Consider the following 20,526-nt stretch of genomic DNA (forward strand, 5'->3'; position numbering starts at 1 on the left):
ACTGTAATGCCACCTGACATAAGGCCCTCACCAGAGACTCAACACATGGGACTGCCTGATAGTACACCTTCAGCATCCAAAACTGTGAGCTGAATAAGACTTTCACTATCTTATAAATTATCCAGACTCAAAGATTTTTGTTACAGCTACCAAAAAAAAAAAAAAAAAAACCCAGACTAGGACAGTGGTAAAAAAATTTGCAAGTTGCTGAACTGTAACCACTAATTTCTAGGAACTACATCCATATTCTCCAGATAGCTTAGAGATTTAAAATATTGATGTTAAATAGTTTTGTTTAGTATGACTAGCACTGATATGCTAGGTTAAATATTTCCTAAAACATTGTCAGTCAGTAAACAGACCAAATCATTATCACCAGTTTTCCTACCATACTTCAGTTTCTCATAATAGAAATGTCAAAAAAAAAACCCTTTATATTTAATTGTCCTAAAAATTAAAACTGACTTGTTATCTGTCTCAAAACAATTTTTAAAAGAACAAATAGAACTCAAACATCTTAATGGAAAAATATTCTACACCTTTTTATTTGTGAGAGAGAAAAGAAAGAACACACGCACCATCTGCTGGTGTACTCCTCAACGGCCAAGGTTGGATCAGAGCTAAGACCAGGACCTCATTCCGGCTCTCCCATAGGGGTATCATGAATCCAACCATTAGTCCTCACCATCTCCTCTGAGCGACAGTGACAGCAGGAAGCAGGAATCCAGAGCTGAAGCCAGAAGTGAGACCCAGGCACTCCGCTGAGTGATGCAGGCATCATAATGGTATCTCAGGTATAGGCTAAGAGCATGTTCCTCTACTTTTTTGGTAATTAAGAAAATGAGGAAATGGCTTCATGGATTTTTCCAAGTGACTTAACAAATGAGATAAATATTTCTTTCCATCTATTATATAAGCACACAAATACAAATAACAATCTTTAGTTTCTTTGGCCATCAACAGATATCTTAGAATTTCAGCTCAGAAAGCTCACACTGTGTGACTGTGACTGATGGTACCAGGCACTCAGCAGCAAGGGGACAAGTCTCCAAGACACCAAATAACCCAGCCATACCAACTACAAAATGCCACCTCAGAAAAGCTATCCCAAACAGTGTAAGTGCTTACTTTTCACATATGGTTGCTACATTGACTTCATCTTTTAAAATGCAGCAGCCAGTTTACAGCCTCTCTGCAGTGTGAGAGTGGAAACGTGAGCCTGAGTCAGCTTCACAGCCTCTCACACTTGTCGGGCTGTCAGAAATGAAGAGGCAACCAGCACCACGCTGTGCATGGACGGACAGCCCTGTGGCCTTGAGTCTTCCCGTAACAACCCTTTGGTTAATTAAAAGGGATGCTGACATGCTTCAGTCCTTCTCAGTTTTAGATTCTGGCTGTTACATGGAGCCCCTAGGATTATAAACCCATGAGACTTGGTATTAAGATTTTTACTAGGCTACAAAACAACACAGAATAACAGACATAAAAGGAAGGCTATTACTTATATCTATAAAAATAAGGTTTGAATAATAAAATATATCCACATATGCTTGTATAACTCAGATAAGAATATTATGCAAAGATATATCTAACTACTGCAACCCCATAGGGGACTTTTTAAAAATATCTGACAGCTTCAATGTAGATAAACAGGAATAAATTAAAATTTTATTTTAACCAAAATTTCCTTTTTAATTTCAAAGCCTACATATGAAGGGTAGTAAACCATATCTCTTACTCAACAAAATCTCAGATTGCACAGAGCCCAAAATATTTAAAATTCTAATCTCTACATAGTTAAAAGAAGTGAATCTTAGATTGAAATCCATTTCACTGGGGCGGGAGAGCAGAAAAATCTCCCAACTCCTTAGAATGTATGAGGAAGACGTGAAGTATAGCCTATCAGGAACATAACAGGTAACTTATAGACAACAGATTCAAATCAGCATTAGACAAGAGTAAACTACAAAGACATACAGGGGGAATCGGGCGATCCTAACAACCTCTTAACAGGAGGTCATATGCACAGAGCAGGGGGAGACTGCAGAGTGGAGCAGGAGGACAGGAGGGGGTTGCCCAACCCTGGAGACTCCCAGATCCTCACCAAGTACTATTAGTACGGGCACCAAGGACTACATCCCAACTGCCAAAGAGACCACCACAGGGAACTGGAGTGCCTTCGGAGCCCGAGAACTCTGAGGTCATCCACCCCCTTTTGGATCTACCACACGGCATGAAAGAAGCCCAAATCCTTCCTTGCAGGATCCAAGGTCATCGGAACAACAGCCAGGAATCAGAACAGTAAATTTCCTTCGGGACTAGGGAGAGGAGCTTTCTCTGGTCCTTACTTAGTTCCAACTTTGGATCTTCACCCTCTCTTGCAATGACCATCAGGGTTGCTCCAGAGTACCCCCCACCCAATACATACACACACACACACACACACACACACACACACACACACACACACACACACAAATTAGAATAGACAGGCAGAGAACAACAAGGAAAGCTTAGAACCAGAAGGAAAAGGTCAGCATGGACTCACACATACCTTGCTAGGTAGGACACAAATACTAATTACTACTCACTAAGGTACTGAAGATTTCTCTGCACACCCCTCCTAAAACTGTTCTGCACCTCAATTGTTGACATATGCCTCGTTAGAGTTATAACCCAGTTTAGACTATCCTAAAATCTGCCAAGTTCAGCAAAATTATGCTTCAACACTATAAACTGCTAAATACTAAAATGAAAATAGACATGAGACAGCTGAATAGTACCCTATAGCCATTTTAAGGTGTATAGCAGCCGGTTCTGTGTATAAACTAAAATCGAAATGTCAATGAAGTAGTCCTAGGATGTGGTTAAGAACCTGCATTTTTTTTAACATACTAGTTACTCAATATCATGTCAATTAATTCCATAATGTTGTAAATTGTCATTGATGTTATGTTGTGGCTTTAAATTGATCAGAATGATATTCTGCCAGCTCTGCCTTCAGACCAGAGATGGTCTCCCCAAGAAACTGTTGAATTTACCTGGACAATAAGATGCTGGACTCTATGCTTGGTATTCTCTTGCAATGAAAGAATCTTGACTGAATTTGAAATGTAATACAGCAACAAGGTGGAGGAATCCACCATGGGGGGAGGGTATGGGGAGAGGTTGGGGGATCCCCCCAGAGCCTATGAAACTGTGTCAAATAATGCAATGTAATTAATAAAAGATATACATATTTTTTTTAAAAAAAGAAATTCATTTCACTAGCCACATTAAATATTAACTGTGAATATGTGAAACAATTCCTTCCTTACATCTTATTATAATTCACTATAAAATGATCAGTATTTTCATTATTATATTTTAGGGTAAAACAATCATTAATATTTAAAACCAAGTTCTTAAAATGACAAATTTTCTCCTAAAAAAGATTTTTATATATTCAATTTCCTTTTTCAGTTAATAAAACTTCGCAAAATGTTCATTTTTTTAGGGTTTGTAATTTGGGATCCTCACATGCACTTCAGTAGAAAAGTCTGTGGGTTTGCAAAATTTTTTAAGGATTTAATGATTTCTATTGGAAAGGCAGATTTACAGAGAAGGAGAGACAGAGAAAAAGATAATCTGTCCACCGGTTCACTCCCAAACGGTCACAACAGCCAGAGCTGAGCTGACCTGAAGCCAGAACCCAGGAGCTTGTTCTGGGTCTGTCACGCAGGTGCAGGGTTCTCAAGGGATTGGGTCGTCCTCTACTGCTTTCCCAGGCCACAAGAAGGGAGCTGGAAGGGAAGTGGATCAGCTGGGGCATAAACCAGCATGCATATGGGATCCCAGCAATTGCAAAGTGAGACTTTGGCCATTGGGCCATTGTGCTGGGCCCAGTTTGCAAACTTTTCTAGGCAGAGGAGTCACAGTTCTCCTAGGATGCTGGTATTGGTTAATGATCTGAATATAGAGTCACTGACTTAAATCAAACTTGTATCTAAAAAGACCTTTAGTGACAGTGTTGTGGCATAGCAAGTCAAGCTGCTGGACTATGGTTCATGTCCCCCTTCTCCACTTTTGATCCAGTTCTTTGCTAATGCACAAGGGAAAGCAGCAGAAGACTGGATGCCTGCATCCATCTAAGAGACACAGATGGACTTCCAGGTTCCTGGCTTTCGCCTGGCCTGGCCTCAGCCATTGACACCATTTGGGGAGTGACCAGCGGATATAAGATACCCCATCCCACTACTTTCTTATTCTCTCTGTCTCTCTTTGTAATTCTCTACAACTCAAATAACTCAATTTTAAAAATAAATATTTAAAAGGACCAAGTTTATCTGGAAAGAAACCTCCTTATGATCCAATTGTAAATGTTAAGAGATTTAAAAGTTGAAGTCACTGCCCTTGACAATAATAAAAGCTATAACATGTTTAAGAGTGCTGAAGTCTCATATCTATACTTAATTGTCTTCTTAGGAGTTGGGTAGGAAACTGGAGCCAAAAAACAGGTAAATGATGGAAGAGAATATGTGTTGTTAGTTCAGCTAAAAGAATGGTGACAATGACCAATGTCAGAGATTAACACTGCATGTTATACTATATTTCTCAACTCAGTCATCACTGATGTAAATATTTATTATTCTATTTGTATTTTTCTTGTTCTCTTTCCTCTCTTTATACAATGGAGTTCTTCTTCAGAAATACAACTGTAAAATATCTCTTAGCAGAGAGCCTCTAATGCCAAACCACCAACAGTGGAGAATTTATTAAGTCCCTTGATGTTAATAAATGGGAATTTCTTTTCCTCAGTAATCAAATAAAAATTTCATAACCTGACTTATTTGCAAACATCAGCAATCAATGTTTGTAATGAAAGCAAAAGTTTCCATTTTTAAAAGTTGCATCTGATATCTATGATGCAGAATATGTAATCATTACATTTAGTTTACTAGAAAAATGAACATAATAAATAATAGAAATTCAAGCTCACAAAAAGTCAGGTATAAGGCAAGGTAGCAAATAAATCTTAATTTCTAGCCTGATCTCAAACATTTAAACTATATTTTCTTAGTTTTCTCCAATTAACTTATAAAGTATTCTAATTAGGCAAGGCTTTGATTAGGGAGAGTCATCGAATTTATAAACAACTTCTACAATTAATAAATAAGTTCTTTCCACATTAAGCGAGAGGAAGAGACCTTTCCCATAGCAGCATCAAAGCAAAATCACAGAGTTATCTTGATTATCTAGGCATGAAGGATTTACACAGGCTTGACCTCTGTCCTTGTGCATGTTAGGAAGGGCCCACATAAACGGAATGTTATGGTAATCAACCGTAACAGAATTACTATCAAGCATACACTGAGACTATGCTTTTGAGATACTATGTATACTATGTAACTCACAATCACATATAACTCCCATGTAACTCATGCAAAAACTAATCCATCGTAAACATATCAGATAGGCCCTCTTCTCTTTGGTTATTTCAGTTCTAGTAAGCAGAAACGGGATTTTCCAAGTCACTGGAGAGAAAACAATTGGGCTGTCAGAAATGTTCCTGCTGAAACTTGTTAGAATTCCTGGCTATGCTGCTGAATTGAGTAGCTGGGATAGTAAGGGGTCCAGGGAGAGATTCCTGCTTGAGTTCACAGATAGTAAGAAACTGGAAGGGAGGAAAGGCCAGACCTGAATGCTTATCACTGCTTCAGAAACCAGAAAAGTTCAAGAGGGCTCACAATTTAGGATAGCAATAATAGAATCTTCAGAGTATTTTGATGTATGTTCAATTAACGGAGGTATTTAAAGAGAAACTATTGCTACAGTAACTGAAATGTAAGATTTCTCATTTAAAAATACTGATCCTGAACATATGCATTACCAAATATCCTAATGTCCTATTCAGGTTCAGTCTTCACTGAATTATCATTCCTTCTCAAATCTTAAAAATGTCATATATGCAGGTAGAAAGAAGCTAAAATCACAATCCTCAAGCTGCCATTCTAGCTAATGAAGCCTAGAAACAAAAGAAAACTCAGAAAACTGAGAGACAGTGAGAACTCTCACAAAATTTCAGACGCCCTCCCAAAATATGAATATGAAGTTATAAAAATATGAATTGAAGTTATAAAGCAAAGAAAAAGGATGATCTCAAATCTTCCAACAATCATTTTGAATGTTAGCAAAAGGCATCAACATAAGAAAATTGGTGTAAAGATCTAAAATATTGTTCTATAAATTTCAAAATCCCAATGTTCAAAACTTGACAAAATGATTACACACACACACACACACACACACACACACACACACACACACACACACACACACACCCAGGCTTGGGCCAGCATTATGGTATAGTAAATTAACCCTCCACTTGCACTGCTAGCATCCCATAAGCTCACTGGCTTTTAGTCTCATCTGTTTCACTTCCAACCCAGCTCCCTGTTAATGTTCATTCTTAGAGGATGGTCTAAAGCCTTGGTCCCCTACACCCACACGAGAAACCCAGAAGAAGCTCATGGCTCCCAATTTCAGACAGGCCCAGCTCTGGGTGTTGTAACCATTTAGGGAGTGAATCAGTGGATGAAAGATAATGCCCTCTGTATGCCCGCCCTTTCTTCCTTTCTTCCTTTCTTCCTTTCTATAACTTTGACCTTCAAGCAAAGCTAAAAAAGAAGCTAAAAGAAGGTGAGGTCACTGGCTAATCCATGTCTATGGCACTGGTACCCATATGGGCACTGGTTTGTGTCCTTGCTGCTCTACTTCATATCAGCTCCCCAGTTTTGGCTTGGGAAAGCAGGGGAGGATGGCCCATGTCCTTGATTTCTTCAGCACAAATATGCAAAAGTCAACAGAATCATTACTTCAGAGCCGCAATTTTTACATGTTGAGGATTAGTCGTAAGTTTTCAGTGGATTCAAAACAAATGAACAAAGGGAAAGTGCTATGAAAACATACCTTGATTTGTGCAAAAGGTCTTTCGTAGCCTCCAACATAGAGAAGACCAAAATTCTGAGGAAGTAACCTAAAAAAAGAAAAAAAAAAGCATTATTTACAAAATACCATTCTTCCTCAAGTGTAAGAATGTATATTTATCCAGATTTCTTTGGCACTTACTATAATAAAAAAATAATATACGTATTAGGAAAAATCAGGTATGGGTTTCAACTCCTGTGTCCATCAACTGACGACTAAAGAGGATGTGGTAGCATACAGTCATTAAAAAGAATAAGATCCTGACTTTGGTAACAAAGTGGATGCAACTAGAGACCATTATTCTCACTGCAATAAGCCAGACTGAAAAAGACAACTATCATGCATCCTCTGATTTGACAGTTAATACACAGAGTGCCAAAAAAAAAAAAAAACCACCCTGAATGTGTAAATCAACATCTTACAATCTTTGTTTACAGTCCATGTCTAAATTCCTGTGGAGCAATGTTCTTCCTACATTTCACTTGCTGAAATCTAAATTTAGAAGAACATTTAGCCTGTGATTACAAAGTCAATAGATAGTACATTGTTACAAACATTAAGAAAAAAAAGAGCTATTGTTCTGTCCTTACAATTATATATATAGAATAAAGTCTATTCTGTTTACATTAATTTAAAAAATGTTTCTTTCTTTTTGTTTTTTAAAGATTTATTTTATTTATTTGAAATACAAAATTAGAGAGGAGGGAGACACACACACACAGGGAGAGATCTCCCAATCACTGTTCCACTCAGCAATGGCCACAATAGCTAGGGCTCTTACATGGATGTCAGGGGCCAAAGTAACTGAGCCATCTTCTGATGCCTCCCCAACTCCCTGGGGCATTAACAGGGAGCTGGATCTGAAGTGGAGCAAGTGCTATAACTAGTGCTCATATGGCAGACTATGGCCTAAACCACTGTGCCACAATGAAAGCCTATGCAGGGGACAGCATGCCAGATGCACATGGGGAACATAACAGCCAGCTCATTGACACTTGCAAGGTACATCCACTGTCATGGCAGAGGCTGGAGGGCAGAACAAACTGGTAACTCTTCTGCCCAAGCTTTGACAGCAAGTATCTGGGTGAGTGGAGACTCTAGGCTTGACTATGTTAGTCTATGGACATTGGAAGAATTGCCTCAACCTTGGTGCAACGAAATCAATAGCATCTCAGAACTATCAAAACCACTTAAGCAGTATGCTTGGAAAATGCTCCAAATTCTAAGATGACATCCAGTGGCCATCCCCCATCCCTGGGTACTGATGTGGTTAGGTTGCTGGGAGCAGCTCTCTGCCCTTCTTCTCCACCCCCAACCAGATACAGAAAGAAAAAAATTTGGAAGGAACTGCCTGTTTCACTTTCTCCAATACCTTGACCCTTTCCACACTAATCAGTAGTCAACATGGGAATACATCCTTCCCAACTATGTAAATACCATCAAAAATAAAATCAATTTAGTTTAAACAAAGAATTCTAACAGCTGATGGATACAATCCTGAATTAAATGACCTTAGTGAAAAGTTAACTAATAAAATGTGATGACTTTTTGTAATGCATTTTAACATTGTATTTTACAAACATCACTAATGACATTTATTTGTCAGATTAAAGTAGAAAGCGCAGGAAATGTCCACAAATCTCAACAGTGAAATTGAGAATTGCTTAGCCATCATTTGAAAAATAAGAAATTTATCAAGCTAATAAGAATTCAAAGTGAAACTAAGCCCCAATTTCCAAAGCCTTAGATAAGGACTTTACCAGGCCCTAGTTAATCTCCATTAGTATGTTCTCCCTATTTGTACTTTGATGGTTACAACTTAAAACTCACTAAAAGTTAATTCAATAATTAAAGCAGTGGTGCTTGGGTTCAGAAGGTCCCACAAGATCTAAAGATCACAGGACTCAGAATTCAAGAATCACCCTGAGTTTACCTCCTAGACTTTACTCAATATGCCTCATGGGAATCCCAGATTCAGACAAAAGTAACAAGCAAGTTACCAAACAAACACAGGCATCCCAGGTTCAGATGAGACATGTAACAATGAAGCTACCCAAAGACTTCAGGAGGACCACAGTACTGTGTGCTTTTTCAGATCAGGCCAGTTTCCTATTGGTGATTAACTAAAGGAAGGCCACAAGAGGTGTTACCAATTGCAAACACATAAGCTGATGACGTATTGTTCAATCTCAACCTTAGCAGAAAAGATTTAACATTTTAATGCCTCAAGGGTTTCAGAACTGGACAATAGCTACCCAATTCCTTGTTCAATACAATTTTTTTTTTCTTCCAGAGGCAGGCATAGTGGCACAGTAAGTTGAGCCTCTACCTGAGACATTTGCTAAGTCCCAGCTGTTCAGCACCTCAGATCAAGCTTTCAGCCAAAGTATCTGAGAGGCTACAATTGAGAGCTCATATCATTGGGCCCCCGGCACGTGCATGGCAGACCCAGATGGAGATCCTAGCTCCTGGCTTCAGCCTGGCCCAACTGTAGCTGCATACATTTGGGGAGAGAACTAGTGTGTGGAAGAGCTCTATCTCTGTTTCTGCCACCCTGCCTTAAAATAAATAAACAAATCTTTAAAAAGAGTGAAAAATAAACATCTGCTTTCTTCAACTCCCCATGCCACGATGGGTTTGCTGCATATCGGGCAAGCAGATGCAGGCTGTGTGTAGGCTGCTACAATAAAACACTGCTTGCACCACAAATCCAGTGTTAGCTAGACAGAGTGCTGGTAATTTATTTCCTAAATAACTAAGTTCACAGAAAGCTTGATAAGCCTCCTTCAGAAGAACAGTTCATACAACTAGATGCTAGAAAAGAAGAAAATAAAAGCTGGATGACATTTAAAAATCAATATGCCTCTAATGACTATGCATATGTATTACAGAAAGCTTGCCAATATACTATTTACTGGGCTCTGCTTGCTAACTTGCCTATTAATAAACACTCTTCTTAAACAAGAAGTTTTTTAAATGCACCAAACATGCACACACTCTCACACCTTCCAAAATGCTGCTCTTTCTTGTTCATGAATCTATTAATCCTTACGATACATCACCATCTTTACCGGAGTGGGTTTAATATGTACCATAATTTCAAAGATTGCTATGCATAACCTAATTAATACTCTGAGAATACAAGGTTCCATTTTTAAAACAGAACATTTCTTTAAATGTTTTTACCTTAAAAATTATTTTGCCAAATGGTACACATAATTGTAGTCAAGTACAGGCACCACTTTACAATCACAGGGTGCTCGTGGGCAATCTAGCAATCACACATTACAAAATCCCAGAGCAGGGTATTAATTCATAACTGATAGATGCCCTGATAGCTATACTTTCAACTGAAACCCTGGCTTATTCAATGTCAGGTAATTTTTCCCCCCATAAAATAAGGGAACATTACCATAACCTTTACACAAACATGAACAAGCTCTACAATACTTGATTCTAACTAAATGCTTCTCTAGCATGGCTGTCAAAAAGGATGCTTTGGTAAAATACCAACAGAGAGGCTCTGTTGCACTGGCAATGTGGGTGGCAGGAAAGACTCTATTACAGCTTTTAAAAAAGCAAGGGTTAGGCAAAACTGACGTTCATTTTGCTTTCAATTTCTACTAATACATTTTTAAAGAAATATCAAAGGAGGAAATCAGCTCCAAAATTGTTTCCAGAGAAGTTCCTCAAAGAAAAACAATCTCCCAGGTAATAGAATGAATACTGTTTAAAAAGGTGCTTATTCATAACATAGAGATACCTGAAAAGATACACTGATATGGGCCCGGCATGATAGCCTAACGGTCAAAGTTCTAGCCTTGAGAGTGCCAGGATCCCATATGGGCACCAGTTCTAATCCCGGTGGCCCACTTCTCATCCAACTCCCTACTTGTGGCCTGGGAATTCAGTTGAGGATGGCCCAAAGCCTTGGGGCCCTGAACCCGTGTGGGAGACCCAAAAGAAGTTCTGGCATAGTTTGGATAGGCATAGCTCCACCCACTGAGGCCACTAGGGGAGTGAATCATCTGATAGAAGATCTTCCTGTCTCTCATTCTCTCTGAACATGTCTTTCCACTAAAAATAAATATATCTTTTTTGAAAAAGATAGACTGATACATTCCCCACACGTGGATATACATTCTTCATACTATATAGTGATTTATCAGACACAGAAACATGACTTGAAAAGGAAACTTGAATTCTGTTCTAAGAATATGAAAGATCTGATGGCCTATGAGAATACACACAAAATATTTTTTATGAAAAGGTGCATTTTAAAGACCATTATCATACTCTGTCCTCAGTGGAAGACTTTCAAGAGGGAGGAGGTTGCATATGAGCCAACAATTATTCCAAATCAAGATTGAAAAAATAAAAGGATATTCTTTTTTAAGATTCATTTATTTTTACTGGAAAGTCACATAGATATACAAAGAAGAGAAGAGACATAGAGGAAGATTTTCCCTCCTCAGATTCACTCCCAAAGTGGCTGCAATGGCAGGAGCTCAACAGATCCAAAGCCAGGATTCAGGAGCCTCTTCCTGGCTCCCACACAGGTGCAGGGCCCCAAGGCTGTCCTCTACTGCTTTCCCAGGCTACAAGCAGGGAGCTGGATGGGAAGTGGGGCTGCTGGGACAACAACTAGTGCCCACATGGGATCCTGGTGCATACAAGGCGAGGACTTTAGGCCTCAGGCTACCACACTGGTCGCAGGGAAAGGAGAGCTGTTTAAAAACAATTTAAACAAAACAAAATTATAGTTAAGGTATTACTGAATCTGGTTTAAGCATAACAAAATATCTTAAAATAATTTAAAGTAGCTAGAAACTCAAACTTTGTGATCAGACAAGTCAATTATGCAGACCACACAACTTCAAATATGTGGTTCTACCTGAAAAAAATGTTTGGAAAGTTTAATGTGGGGTTAGCAGTTTTATTCTTAATTTTAGAAAATGCCTATAACTGAAAACTTGTGCATTATTCTTTTTATTCTCAAATAGAATATAAATTTTAAAACTGTTGAATAAAGCAAGTTTCAAACAAATGAAATTATTCATGTTACAGTCTCAGAAAGCAATAATTCAGCTTGAAATCAATAAAATTAATATAACCAGAAAATCTCTATACCTGAGATGTACTTATAAATAACCAATAGGTCAAAAAAGAAATTTCAACTCAAATGATAAAATATGTGAAACTAAATAATAAAATATCAAAACGTATGAGTATAGCTAAATTCAATTCAGGGAGAAGTTTACAATTCTTTCTATCAATCAATCTATCAATCTACCAATCTATCTATCTACCTACCTACCTACCTACTGTATGGTCTCAACTATATGACTATCTGGGATAGGCCAAAGTAGTACAGAGAAAGGTCAACTGTTGCCAGGTGTTCAGGGAAGAGAAAAGTGACTGGGCAGAACAAAGAGGCATTTTTAAGGGCAGTGAAATGAATCTGCATCAAATGATGAGTCAATACTTACCAAAACCCACAGAATGCACAACAGTATCAACAGGGCAAACACTGCTGAAGGAGCAAAGGTAAACAGAACTCTGCACATTCTACTCAAGGTGTTACAAACATTTTTTTTTTAATCTAAAAGCTCAAATGTTACTTTTTAAAAATGCAATGGTAAATCATAGACCAATTTAAAAAAAATTCTAAGAAAAATTCTGGTGAAAGTTTTGAAGGATGCATCAATCACATTACTATCAAATTTGGTTTATCCTAAAAATCCTTTCACACTAGATAATTCCCAGCTGTAATTCACCCAATGAGCAGAATAGAGGGTGAATATCTTATTATTATACTGGTAGAATTTATATTCATAGAAATTAAAACAGCCTTGTAAAAGAGCTCTCAGTAAACAAGGTGGACAAGCTTACAAGCTTCAATCCAAAGGAGCTAAATAATTAAATAAATAAAAATAAGTAAATACGTCCTCGTCTTGCATGCCCGGGATCCCATATGGGCACCGGTTCTATCCCAGCAGCCCCGCTTCCCTTCCAGCTCCCTGCCTGTGGCCCAGGAAAGGATTCGAGGACGGCCCAAAGCTTTGGGACCCTGCACCCGTGTGGGAGACCCGGAAGAGGCTCCTGGCTTAGGATTGGCTCAGCTCCAGCCGTTGCAGCTGCCTGGGGAGTGAATCATCGGACGGAAGATCTTCCTCTCTGTCTCTCCTCTCTGTATATCTGCCTTTCCAATAAAAAAATAATAAAAATAAATCTTTAAAAAAATAAGTAAATAGTTATAAATGGCACATAATATATGGGAAGCATTAACCAATAAAATTATAAAATTTTTGCAAGAGTAACTTATTAAGCATTATTTTTTTTCGACAAAGTTGTGGGAATCCTGGCCAATGCAAGACAGAACCCACCCCCTTCCCCCCAAAAAAAACCTTTCATCTTTATGTATATATGTGTATGAATTACCTCAAAGAATAAAAACTTTTAGAATGAGCAAGTTTAATTCCTAGACAATAGTTCAATTAGAGAAAAACAAATGTTATCACTGTATCACCAATAAGACATCAGAAAATGAAATGAAGCGGGGTTGGCACTGTGATACAGCCAGTTAATTGCCCTCTGTAACACTGGCAACCCAGGTGAGTGCTGGTTGCAGTCCCAGCTTCTCCACTTCCTACCCAGCACCCCGGTAATGCACCTGAGAAAGCTCAAGATGACTTACATGGAGTTCTAGACAACTCAAAATAAAATTATAATATGAAGTTAATTTTTATATTTGAGAGACAGAGGGAGAGAGAGAGCACTCCCATCTGCTGGTTCACCCCTCAGATTCTCAAACAGCCAAGGCCGGGCCAGGTCAAAATGAAGAGCAAGGAATTCTACCCAGGCCTTCTACATGAGTGGCAGGGATTCAAGTACATGAGATATCACCTTCCGCCTTCCCAATATGCACATGAGCAAAGGTGGGGTCGGAAGCTAAAAACAGGACACACATATGGGCAAAGATGCGGTCCGAAGCTGAAGTAAGACTCATCCCAGCTCTTTGACGTGAGATGTGTTCTCACAAGCAGTGGCTGAACTCACTGTGCCACAATGCCTGCCCTCTCCAAAACATTTTTAATATAGGAATAAAACTTACAAAGGAAGGGAAAGCCTTCATCTCATAAAGTTATCAAACAATACTAAAATAAATTTAAGAAAGCTTGAATAATTTAAATATGTTCATATCTTACAAAAGTAAAAAAAAAAATTAAATGAAAAAATCCAATCTTCTTAAAACTACAACCAGATCCACAATTAAAATCAATCTCAGAAATCCTGAAAGAATGTATCTATTAAATGTCATAATATATTTCAATGTATGTGTGGGAAAGCAAAAGAGTAAGAATACAAAAGAGTTCTCTAAAGTAGAAGAAAATAGAGGACTTGCTTCTCTAGACGGCAAGTCTTATAAAAGCTTCAGCAGTAATAAAAACGTGTCGGCCAAGAACAAACTACTCAGTGGAATGTAAGACAAAGTCTAGAAATGAACCTACAGAGATATCATTTCATAACAAAGGCAGCACTTCAGAGCAGTGGCAAAAAGAGACCTTCTAAGGTACAAGGACTGGAATAATAATCTATTCACCTAGACAAAAATATAAACAAAAAGACTAATAAATATGACATTCAAATTAATAATCTGTTCTTCAGGTATACACTAAAATCCAAAATTCACATAGTTCACAAGAAAAACAACAACAAATGGATTGGAAATCAAATACAGAGGTGGCGGGGAGGGAAGGAGGGAAGGAAGAGAAAGGAGAAAGAGAGACTGGAGGAGAAGGGGAAAGAAAAAGAAAGGAAAAACCCTGCATGTAAAAGAAACAAAATGAATTCTTCAATCTTGGTATTTAAGACAACAGAAGAAAATAGTGGGAAATCAAGACAATAAAAAACTTCTGGCATGGTTAAAAAAAAAAAACAGTACAAGGCAAAAGATACTTGACAAATCAGGAGAAAATATTTTAAACACAAACTACGAAAAATGGAGTGAAAACCCTAATTTTTATGCAACTCTTAACAATTAAAAAGACCAAAGAACCACAGGCAAAATTGTAAAAATCACAAAAATTAAAAATTATGGTTATTATGAATATGTAAAAATATTCGTTCATTCATAATTAGAAAAATGCAAATTAAAACACTGAGACACCATTTCTCACTTATCGGATTGGTAAAAATTAAAACGTTTGGACAATGTGTTCAGTTGGCAAGGACTTTAGCAAACAGACATTCTCACACACGGTTTTTACAAATGCAAACTAGGACGACCCTTCTGGAAGGAAATTTGGCAAAATCTAACAAAACGACATATGGACTTAGCTTTTGACCCAGTAATCTCTCTTCCACCAATCTGCCGTGAAGACATACCTCAGAAAACTAAATGAGGCGTCTATACAAGGTTATTCCCTCCAGCATTGAACAACCTAAACGCTCATAACTAGTAGAGAGGTTAAATATACTAGTTAGGGTAAATCTACACAGTAATATGAAGCTGTAAGGACAGTCTTTAATTACTGAGTCATTTCCAGCATATATTTGCTGCTAAATTAAAAAAAAAAAAAGGGTAAAGCAAAAGAGGGTATGTCTATACTACCTCCTGTGTAAAGGAAACATGTAAGAAAACATTCACGCCTTGGTTCATTTGTGCAAAAAAAATTACAGAAGGTTAAAACAAAAAAGTAGAGATTAGGTTTCTACAGGGAATGGATGTAGAGAAGAAATACTGAGGGAATGGATGGGCGATGCAGGAAGAGGGCAGAGTGACACAGTCCAAGAATGCCCCTATGTTCAGAACCATCATAATTTCTCATACACCAAATTAACAGCTGAAATCACTCAGTATACTGAGAAAACCCAAAACGGAACAGAAGTAATTATACTACAAATGACTAATAGCTCACATGAAGGAAGATGGATAAAAGAATGAATGAACTTAAAGAAGCAGTATTTTGACTGGATTCTGATATATTACAAACAGAAGAAACAGCCATGTGCAAGCAAGTATTGCTCTTGAGCAAGTATCTCCCAGGGAAATGGGTTGGTAATTCTGAAAGGCCCTCTACATGCATAAATGTGAAACAAATCTGTCATGGATAACAAGATGCACATTTCTCACTGCACAGAGTTACAAGTTTTAAAAGGGGAACAACTAAAATGAATATTACCATGCTGAGTGAAAAATCAGTGGCATAAGCGGGACATCATGGCTTTAAAATACTCATAGATGGGTAATAAAATAATAAATGTGAGCATTTGTGCATATTAAACAGTCTTCACCCTAATAGTTCAAAGTCTGGAATGATCCAGCTTGAAATGGCATTCAATGGCCCCACCTAGATCTAGACTTCCGTTTTTATTATTCACCAATAAAAGATACCAGCTTCAAGCCAGGCGTGGTCCTCGCCTTGCATGTACTGGAATCCCAAATGGATGCCAGTTCATGTACTGGCAGCCCAGCTTTCCATCCAGCTCCCTGCTTGTGGCTGGGGAAAGCAGTCAAGGACAGCCCCAAGCCTTGGGACCCTGAACCTGCCTGAGAGATGCGAAACAGGCTCCTCGCTCCTAGCTTTCAATCAGCACAGCTCCAGCCATTGTACCTGCTTGGGGAGTGAATCATTGGATGAAAGATCTTTCCTCTCTGTCTTTCCTCCTCTCTGTATATCTGACTTTCCAATAAAATATAATAGCTTCTGGGGAAAAAACTTTAATTAATGGGAAAGAAGATCCTGGAACATTTTGCAGTATTAGATATCAAGGAAGTACTGAAAAAACATGGGAAACAGGTGAATACTACTGAGGACAACTTGAGAAATTCTACATAATCAAAGGACACACACCAAAATAAGCTAATATTACTGGATTATTCCCCAAGGAATAAATACTCACAAGCCTGTATTACCATAAGCATATAGCCCAGAAGGGACAGTTCTTTTATAAGCAAAGTTCTAAGGCATATCCCCCCCACCCCTCAAAAAAAGAGAAAAACTGAAATTCATCAATGTTAAATGTCCACCAAAATGAAAAACACCATAATAGTGACTGCTGTGAGCAAAAACTGGCACAGTACTTACATCAAAAGATGAAAGTATATGAGGAAAAAAAAGATTTTCACAGACTCAAATTATTGGTAATCATCTCAACCTGCCGCCCACATAGATGTCTACATATAACATACTATATACCAATAGTCAGAAATGGATTGCACATAACATCATGGAAAATTTTTTAATCACAATATTAAACAAAAACAGCCAGACTTAAAAGAAAATACAGTTGCATTTATGTAAGGCTCAAAAACATGAAGAAGCAAAGACAGAGGTTTACAGATCCACAGATAAATATAAAGAGGACTAAGAGAGTGAAAAACTGACAGAGATTGGGGTCGCAGGTACCTCTGCAGGAGGCTGAAGGCCATGATTGAGAAACTGCATGCTAAGGCCTCTGATGTGCTGGCAACACCTCCTTTCTTACCTAAGCAGTGGTTACATGCATACAGGCTACAGGAAGTTTCTTTAAGCAGTACTTTTATACTTTGACATATTATACTTCACAATATAAAAAATTTTCAATAAATATACAAAAAACATAAAGAGAAAGCACCAGCATAAGCAATCAACAAAAGTTGGAAACAGTTAATTTGTTAATACACTGTAGTATTTCTGTATGATTAGGTGAGTATTTTAAAGATTGAGCTTCTACAGAGCTAGAAGGACATCTTATTCTCCTGTAGAATTGAAGCTGCATAATCTATGGCATTTGTATAATACAAAGCTAACAATTCACATATTTGGGCATAAAAGTGTTAAATGCAAAGTCACAAAAACTGAAAAAAAAAATGTTTAAATGTATTAAAATATATACATGCAATTTCAACTGCCAGGAAAAACAGTAACAAGGAACAAAAAATGCCCTAACTCCCACTACAATTTAGAGGCACAATGGCTTTCAGGACCCGAACAAAAGCGAGCACAGATGTCTGCTACAAGAGATAGGGGACACGAATGAACTACCTCCTAGGACTGTCTGTACCAGCTCTCTGAAATGTTGCAACCACACACACAAATGCATATGTGTATGGACCTCAACTATTCACAGATTTTAGAAAATGTACAGGCTTCATCTTCCAACTTTTGTTAATTATATGAAAAATCTACATCTACAACTATTCACAAATGATATAAAGAATTAAAACTACAAATAATTGGCAAATAAAATGTTTTTTAAAACCTTAAAACAAACAAAAATGGGGAATTTCACACACTAAAACTTATAAGATGCAGCAAAAGTAATCCTAAGCCCAAAGTTAACAAGAAGAAAATAATAAACGGTAGAAATAAAGACTAGAAAAAAAATGGGAAAGAAAAAAACCAATGATGTTCACAGTTTTCTGAAAAGATAAATGAAACCATCAAACTTATGACTAGACTAAAAAAAATGAAAGACTCAGATAAATTAATAAAATAAAATATTACATTTAAACTGATTTCACAGAAACACAAAGAACTGTAAGACATTACTGCGAATAATTATGCACTGATAAACTAAATAACCTAAAGGAAATGAATAGATTCCTAGACACATAAAATCTACCCAAGACTTAATTAAAAAGAAATGGAAAATCTGAACAGACCATTAACCAGTAGAGATCAAATTGATTGATAATAAAGTTTCCCATCAAAGAAAAGTCAAATGCTGATGACTTCACTGCTGAATTTCACCAAACACTTCAAAAAAGATTAACAATTCTTCTCAAACTCTTTATGAAACTGAAAGAAACAGGAATGCATTAGAGCTCTTTTAATGAAGCCAGTGTACCATTCTGATACCATTGTCAGCCAAGGACTTTAGAAGAAAAGGAAAAACAGCCTGGTACTAATACAGAAATAGAAGAATATCAATGGAATAGAATAGAAACCCTATACAGGAGCCCACGCATGTACGTCTAACTATTCTTCGACAAGAGAGAACTGAAAATAACCAAGGGGAAAGCCTGATCTCTACAATAAATGCTGTTGGAACAATTGGATAGCAGCCTGCAGAGGAAAGACGTCAGACCCCTACCTTTCACCTTAAATCATCTCTAAATAAGTCAAGAACCTCAGTCTGCATTCAGAAACCATCAAACTATTACAGGAAAACATGGGAAGCACACTCCAACATATAAGAATTGGGAAAGACTTCTTAGAAAAGTCAATAAAAACACGGACAGTCAAAGCCAAAACAAACAAATGGAACTATATCAAACTAAAAAACTTCTATACAGCAAAGGGATTTATCAACAAAGTGAAGAATGGGAGAAAATGTTTGTGTACCACACAACTGATGCAGGATTTTTATCCAAAAAAAGTAAATAATAACCCATTGTGCCCGATGGGCATAGACATGAAAATTTTCAACTAAATGTTATCAAGCCAAATTAAACAGGACAACAAAAAAAAGTTTGTTTATGCACCATGATCTTTAGAATTTGTCCCAGGGATGCAATGACAAATCAACATACACAATTCTATAGATTCGAAAGACCATGTTAACAGAATTAAGGATAAAGACCAGAAAATCACTTTATTATATGAAGAAAAAGCAAATGACAAAATTCAATGATCTTTCAAAACAAAACTCAATGAAATGAAGTAATGTACTTCAACACAATACAAATTACATAAGACAACAATGTACCATTACACTACATTTTACAGTGAAAAAGTTGAAGGTTCTTTAAGTTCAGCTACAGTCAAGGACTGCTTACTTTTACTATTTCTTTTCAACTTAGTCCTTGAAATTACTTCCAGAAAATGAAAAAATAATAAAATAAAGGGAAAGGAAAGCAAGTAGCTTAACTTTTGGTGTCTGTAAAATATAGAAAATCATAAAGACTATCAAAAAATCATTAGAATAAACCAATGAATAAACTAAAGCTGCAGGACACAAAATCAACAAAAGAAAATCAGAACTGCTGCTAGGCACCAACAACAAACTATTCAAAAAGGCAATCAAAATCCCATTTTACAATAGTTACAAAGCAAACAAAAATTTAGAAGTAAATTCAACCAAGGAGCTAAAGACCTACAGAAATTTGTACATTGATGAAAGAAGTTAAAAAAGACACAATGGAATGCTACTTCTTATTCATGGACTGAAGAATCAACATTGTTCAACTGTTCATATTACACAAAGCAATCCACAGTCAATGTTATTCTTACAAAAACTCAAACACATTTTAGAAGAAATTTCTTAAAGATCTGTTTTTTTTTTTTTAATTGGAAGGACAGCTTTACAGAGAAAAGAAGAGACAAAGATATTCCATCCACTGATTTCCTATGCCACAATGGCCAGAGCTGAGCCAAACCGAAGCCAGGAGCCTCCTTCGGGTCTCCCGCACAGGTGCAGGGTCCCAAGGCTCTGGGCTATCCTCAATCGCTTTCCCAGGCCGGGAGCTGGATGGATGGTATAGCTGAGGGGATTAGAACCCGTACCCATATGGTATCCCAGTGAATGCAAAGCGAGGACTTTATCATTAGGCTATCTCACTGGGCCCAGAAG

At 37.4% G+C, this 20,526-nt stretch overlaps 1 protein-coding gene across 4 annotated transcripts in view; it reads right to left on the reverse strand.

The window, feature by feature from the left end:
- The window catches only part of RNGTT (RNA guanylyltransferase and 5'-phosphatase), a 241,884-nt gene that overhangs the window by 42,835 nt on the left and 178,523 nt on the right, over positions 1–20,526 (reverse strand). For all 4 annotated transcript variants that reach the window (XM_040983758.1, XM_040983756.1, XM_040983757.1 and 1 more), the window contains one exon: positions 6,949–7,015. In XM_040983758.1, the coding sequence (XP_040839692.1) occupies positions 6,949–7,015 (67 nt within the window). The remainder of the gene's footprint in view (positions 1–6,948; positions 7,016–20,526) is intronic.

Source organism: Ochotona curzoniae, unplaced genomic scaffold (genome assembly GCF_017591425.1).
Source record: "Ochotona curzoniae isolate NIBS_2020 unplaced genomic scaffold, NIBS_Ocur_1.0 contig_3819, whole genome shotgun sequence".
NCBI classification, from domain to species: domain Eukaryota; kingdom Metazoa; phylum Chordata; class Mammalia; order Lagomorpha; family Ochotonidae; genus Ochotona; species Ochotona curzoniae.